The sequence below is a fragment of the Haliotis asinina genome, chromosome 1 (assembly GCF_037392515.1).
Source record: "Haliotis asinina isolate JCU_RB_2024 chromosome 1, JCU_Hal_asi_v2, whole genome shotgun sequence".
NCBI classification, from domain to species: Eukaryota; Metazoa; Mollusca; class Gastropoda; order Lepetellida; family Haliotidae; genus Haliotis; species Haliotis asinina.
This window is the reverse complement of record NC_090280.1, coordinates 54,183,266-54,189,623: the sequence shown is the minus strand read 5'-3', so window position 1 is coordinate 54,189,623 and position 6,358 is coordinate 54,183,266. Positions and strand designations below refer to the sequence as shown.

The following is a 6,358-nucleotide window of genomic DNA, read 5'->3' as shown; positions in this document are numbered from 1 at the left end:
CAGTCGCTGACAGCTGAAGGGATGATAAATCCATCCAGAGTCCATGTAGGAGATCACGTTCAGGATTATCAGGTAGGGTCACAGTATTATTATCTTCCCTGATTTAATCAAATATGATTGGGGTATTAGGACTCTTGCCCTCTCATCCTAGGTTACATCTGTACTTCACACTGACTCTTTCAGCAAGACACTTGTGGAATCACTGCAGTACCCCGCGGGAATAACAACTGACAGAATTTAACAGGCAAGTGTCGAAACTGTTATTAAAAGTGTTTTTAGTTTTCCTATGAGTGAATGGTTGCATTGACGTTTGAGCGACTGAATGTATGCATGAGAGAAATGATATGTTGTGTAACTATGAACGTGATCTTTGCTTGAGCTGTTTCATGATATTCCAGGTTTCGAAGTGATAAAAGATTCGCTGTCTGGTCTTGTATATAGTATGGCCTTTTACTAATGACTCAAGTATTACTTTGGGATATACATGTTTTACAGATGGAACACATGATCCTACACCCTTGTTCCAGATCAGTGGTCCTTTCAATAACTACGGCTATTAACAAGATCATCTTTCAAGGTTGCAAACATGAGCGCGTATATTATCAGGATCCATAGGTGTATCAGGTCTATTTGAACTCTCCTATGTTAGTATAAAATGCAATCATATACCTTGAATATTATTATTATTGCAGGGAGATCGCAGGACAGACAACAACCAATAGCTATGCAAAGAGCCAATCTACATCAATACCGACATCGTAACAGTGACGTAAATGTGCTGACGATGTTGATGATGATGTGGCGGCTTCGACTGACCAGTAGCTGTGATGAAGCTGAACCAGATATAACCACTGAAACGTTCATAAAAATGATCGTGCCATCTTTCTTAGTTATTCCATTCGCTTAGGCTTTTAGCTTTGAAAGTTTTCTCAGCTCCCTCGAAAATACAACGAAATTGTTCCTGGCTAGATATAGTTTATTTGTTTTGTGGTATTGGTATTCAGGTTCCGCTGTCTACATAAACTTTTCATTTCTAAGTCTACGATATTGAGTTTTACACACTGAAGTTCTCTTTCGTCTAAATATACGTAAATTGCGTTTTAGCTTCTTCTTTTGCCTTGTGGCAAACGGTCCATGAAACGTGAATATTTTCGGAATAACAATCACTCTGGAATAACAGTAAAAAAATGTTAGAAATGACACAATGGTTAAATCTACATTCGTCTCTGAGACATTTCTGGAATTGTCTAACAGGAAGCCTAATACTGATATATTTTCAATGAAATTACATTGCCAGTGTGATCATTATTCCATCTCTTCTTGACAAAAGTCATAAATCATTTCACTCTGCATATCTGGAGGATGACTGACAGTTCTTTGCCAAACATTTAAATCTCCACACAGAAGTACATAACAGTCTGTAAGATAATTTGAATTATCTAATAACGTTATAGCTAGAAGATCCCTCTAGGGGAGCGTGTGCTACTAATTGAGAACTAATGTACTGTCGGAAACTGGCTTTTTTCACATTTATATCTACAATTTATGTAGTTAATATGTGAAAGTGTGAAATATCTGTTTAACAAAGTTTGGCCTAACTACAGTCTGAGTGGTAGGAAGATAGGGAACGTGAAAAAAAGACTTTACTGGGGAGAGATTAGTACAGGAATAAGTAATGCGTTTTTTCTAAGTCAAAAGCGATTTATTTGGAACAGACCATGGCTGTATGCAAATTATTGTGCAGTGATATTGTATTACATATGACACCTTTTATATGCCCATTCTAAAATATAACTTAGTTTCATTAAAAACGATAGCTGGCGGAAAAATAAATAACTGCAATGCTGAAATTATTATGGATTTAGTTACCAAGGAGTCTATTAAAGGAAACAAGTGGGAGGGGTCGTCTCAAACGATGTGTCAAGACGGATTTTCACAGAAGGTGTTTAGGGTCCGGCTTGGGGATAAAGATAACATCTGAGATCAGATATTCTTTTGGGGAATTAAACTGGGGAAGCTAAAGCCTTGTCATAACAATTTACAAATAAAATCCAGTCCTGTCGATCAATGGGTGGTCATGCAACCTACATATTTTGAGACATTTAATAAGATCCCTGAATTACTGAATTAAGGTTTTCTGTGGGTATCGTACACGTTTACATCTCCCAACATTAACCTTAAGTAAGACGTTAATCAGCAGAAGAGACATATTCAACACATCTTTGAGAGAGACCCTTGTGTCCATAGGCAGCACGTGCATTTCATGCCATTTGAGTCATCTGTCCGTTGTCATACCTGAGAGACCTCATTGCCAACTACAGTCTGATCTATTGTTTTCCGAAGAGAAACGTATTTTATTCTAAGTTTTGCGCGTAAACATGCTTTTCTGGATATCCTATTACGTATCCCACCGAATGGCCAGCTAGGCCAAAGTGGGTCATTTCGACATATGCTATTTGCAGTTGTGTAAATTTTAGAGATTCAGAGTAGGAGCTAAAAACATTTTTTTCCGACAGTACTCTAAGACATACAATCTTATAGAATTATAGACTGGTGATGAGGTCAATACCTGTTTTTATGGACCCGCGAAAAGCAATATTGACCGAGGACGAAGTCCTCGGTCAATATTGCTTTTCGCGGGTCCATAAAAACAGGTATTGACCGAATTCACCAGTCTATAATTGTTTTATTATGTAATTACAGAAAATGAACTTCTAAAAACCAAAACATAATCATTCAGTCAAGAAAAGTAATTTTATTTCCACTACAAACCAATAACCTTACGTCAACAATACTGTGAATACAAAGCTCATTTTACTGGTGTTGGTAGAAATTGTAGTTAATAGTAACATTGCAGCCATGCATTACAGGTCCGGGCATTCGGGTCAAGCAGTTATGTACCATGCTGCTCTGCATCTGCACATTAGGCTTAATTGCAGAGTCAGTAGTTTCATGAACATCAATTGTTTCCAGAAGTCTGTCAAAGTCAACATCATTCAGGAAGTTATTGATATCATCAACAGGCGCGGCAGCATCACAGGTTTTCTCAGCTATAGTTGCTGACATTTTCTTCTTGGCTTTCTCATCAGTGTAGCCAGTGTATGTTTTTAGGCTGGACTCAGACTTATGTCCAGTCACGGTCATAATATGGCGGGAAGGGACCTGAGCTGCGTCCAAGACGTGAACAGTTGTCGCCCTCAGTGAGTGATTTGTATATTTCATGGAGAGCCCTGCCTTGATGCTCAGATTTGGCATCATTGAACCGATACGGTTGTGGCCAAGGGCAATGGGATAATAGTGCTGGTTATATTCCATCTTCGTGTTCGGTTGTTGGAACAACTTTGGGCAGTTTTTATTCAGAAGTCTTATGTACTTCACATAAGAACGGACTGGGCATCTTGTATTGTCTGTAAAAGAATGAATAAATTGTTTGAATAAAAGTGCATAATGATGTAACATTTTATGGATTTGAACCTTTGAGCAAGCTTTTATCAAAACTTAAAACAGCCGAAGGAAATTGAATGAGAGTGACGTCCCTTGATATTTGTAGTCACGGTTGCCTCGCCAGCGTCATTTGTTGTAACTGTGGTATGTATCCTTTCAGTGTTTACAATCATATTGGCTTACATTCAAAATAATGTGTTCAATAAAATTGCATACCTTTCTTCTCATACATCCTCCCTCTAGCACGGTCTCCGTCATCTTGATGGTTCTTAGTCTGTTCGTCCGTGCACATGTAAACAAACATGTCTCCCTCAGCGTCCGTGGTAACCGCTAGGTCTGTTACCCTTAGTGCTGCCAGGTTCTCTCTCCCTCTCCTTCCAAAGTGAAGCATTATATCCAGGAACACCTGATCGTCAAATATTAGGTCTAATTAATGGATTTATAGAATCATGATTGATCAATATTGATACTCATTAAAATTGTAAATACATTGAAGTGTAGTGCATCAAAAACATTTTGATTACATAACGATTTTTGTATTTGTCTATTCACCTTGTATTGTAGAAATACGGGACTGTCATCACTGCAAACGTAGTCGTACAGTTTATGGGGGCATGATGATTTACTTCGCCGAATACAGTGCGCTTCAATTCTTTTCCCATCGCCTTGAAAGTCTTGCTTGATGTCTTGAAATCTGCGCCTCGTATTATGTCAATGTCAGGTCTTGTTTTTTCGATGTACCTCTGTATTCCATGTCTGTAGGCCATGAGCGTTGATTTTTTGTATTTTTCTCCTTTTTCGGTCCTTGCTTCTAGGTAAAACTCTGATAAAATAGCGTCAAGATCTTCAGGGGTGAGATTTTCAAATTCGATAGTTTTGCCCTTTTGGCTCAGGTATTCCCTTAAAACACGTATCGCCGTTGAAGTGGCCTTCTTTGTGTTTTTGGCTTCAACATTTTCCAAAATAATCTTTTTTTCAGTATCCGAAAGTTCCGCAAAACGAGTTTGTTTACTTTCTGTCATCTCAGCGTTACGAATGAAGCGTAACGGGAATTCCGTCAAGCAAAGCTATCTCATTGGTTGAATCATAGGGAAGTCCTCATCCGGGTCTCTCAAAATCTATTTTTAGTAACTCAAGTCAATACGAATATTGGTCGGACCTGGGTTGGAGTCAATATGCTTTTCTGTCGACGGTCACGTGACCGCCTCTGGACCAATCAAATAGCCAGGAAAATGTGCGTACATAATAAAGGTCTATAAGTCGCTTATCTAACCGAATGCAAACTGTGTTGTCAATATCAATATTAATAGGAACCCCCAAAGAGAATTTTAGAAATGTTGCAATACATAAATACCTCCCGAAAGTCTGCCATGTTCAGATAGTTTTATGATAGTACAGAAATATACTCCAAAGTTACACAGTTCAGGTACTTCAATACACTAATCAACAAATGTCTCTTGCAGCATATGAAATCAAACTGACGCAGATAATACAGAATTTCACTATCTTTTAGTTTATTTAACAGGCCTTGACTGGTTAAATCAGCATCAAATGAAACATTCAGGCTCCCACAGCTGGAAGTTCGCGATGAAGCCAGACCATTCGCCACAATAGGAATGCTCCTATTGTTGTGAATTACGTCACTTGCAAGATCTCACGTTTGAGTAGGGTGTCGAAGAGCCCGTAAAATAATACATGTATACGAAAGATCCGTTTAACAATATTTGCTTGACTTCCTTCGGCATCCGATTTGTCAGCTGTAAGAGACATGTTTAACTGAACTACACCGCACTGGTTAGTTCGGAGTGTAGTACTGTGTGTTAAGCGATGAGACGCACGCTCCTGAAGTACACAAATAACACATTGTCTCTTTTTGCTCGGTCGGAATATTACGTTGACCTTTAGTCGGGCCACTGGAATATTACGTTGACCTTTAGTCGGGCCACTGGAGAGTCCAATCTGTGAACTCAAGAATCTAGACCTCTTAGTTAATCCACTTAATCCTCTGTCTCTGTCCTCTGTCACGTTGCATTCAGTGGGCGTGGCCAATCTTGTCTTCCTATGCGAGGCGCCCATATAATGTCTGATCGACGCCAGGAGTATGTTTGTTTACGGTCACTATAACAAGATCTTTACAAGAATCATAGGACTCTCCTTTAGGTTATAAAATACCACACTATCTCTATGGCTGCGTGTCACGAGCTTGTCTTGGTCCTCGACCTGCTTTTCTGATTTGCATTCCACTGATTCAAAGCTTGATGATTACATCACTGTCACAATTTCCGTCTGGTGTTCAATTCTGCTCACCTCATCACCGAACAAAAATTTTCACAACACTGACCAACTAATCACATTTTGTGTGCACTTCATTCGGCTAAACTTTAATTGAATCTACGTCGGTATTCCTGGAACTTCTGAGGTCTTTTAATGCATCAATTATTGATGATTTTAAAATCCTTCATGGTAAGAGGGCCTGGGTTGCTTTCAATGTGAGTGAATGAGTTTACGCCGCACTCAGCAATATTCCAGCTTTGTGGCGGCGGTCTGTAACTAATCGAATCTAGACAATACAATCCAGCGATCAGCAGCATGAGCATCGATCAGCGCGGTTTGGAACTAATGCGATGTGTCGCTTTCAGTGTCACCTGACATTTATCGCACGTGAGAGTTTATCCCACACAAAAGTACAGGTGAAATAGAAAACTCCAATTGTATTCCCAATGTGAACACTACCCTGATATATTTGACTGACTGAAGATGTGCTACGTTTGGCGTCACTCAAATATAAAATGTTCTGATACCATTGATGATAAAGGGTTCTGATACTATTGGATACTATACTAGAAGTTTCTGATGATTTGGGGATAAAGGGTTCTAATGCTGTTGGAGATAAAGGTTCTGACACGTTTGGGAG

The 6,358-nt window shown here is 39.1% G+C and overlaps 1 protein-coding gene across 1 annotated transcript; it reads right to left on the bottom strand.

Moving 5' to 3' along the window:
* Window positions 1-2,814: 2,814 nt before the first annotated feature.
* On the bottom strand, window positions 2,815-4,466 carry LOC137258417 (uncharacterized). Its single transcript, XM_067796097.1, has 3 exons — window positions 4,071-4,466; window positions 3,661-3,850; window positions 2,815-3,407 (listed from the first exon to the last, which is right to left on the bottom strand). The coding sequence occupies exons 1-3, from the start codon at window positions 4,464-4,466 to the stop codon at window positions 2,815-2,817; spliced, it is 1,179 nt and encodes a 392-aa protein (XP_067652198.1).
* Between the last annotated feature and the right edge of the window lie 1,892 nt (window positions 4,467-6,358).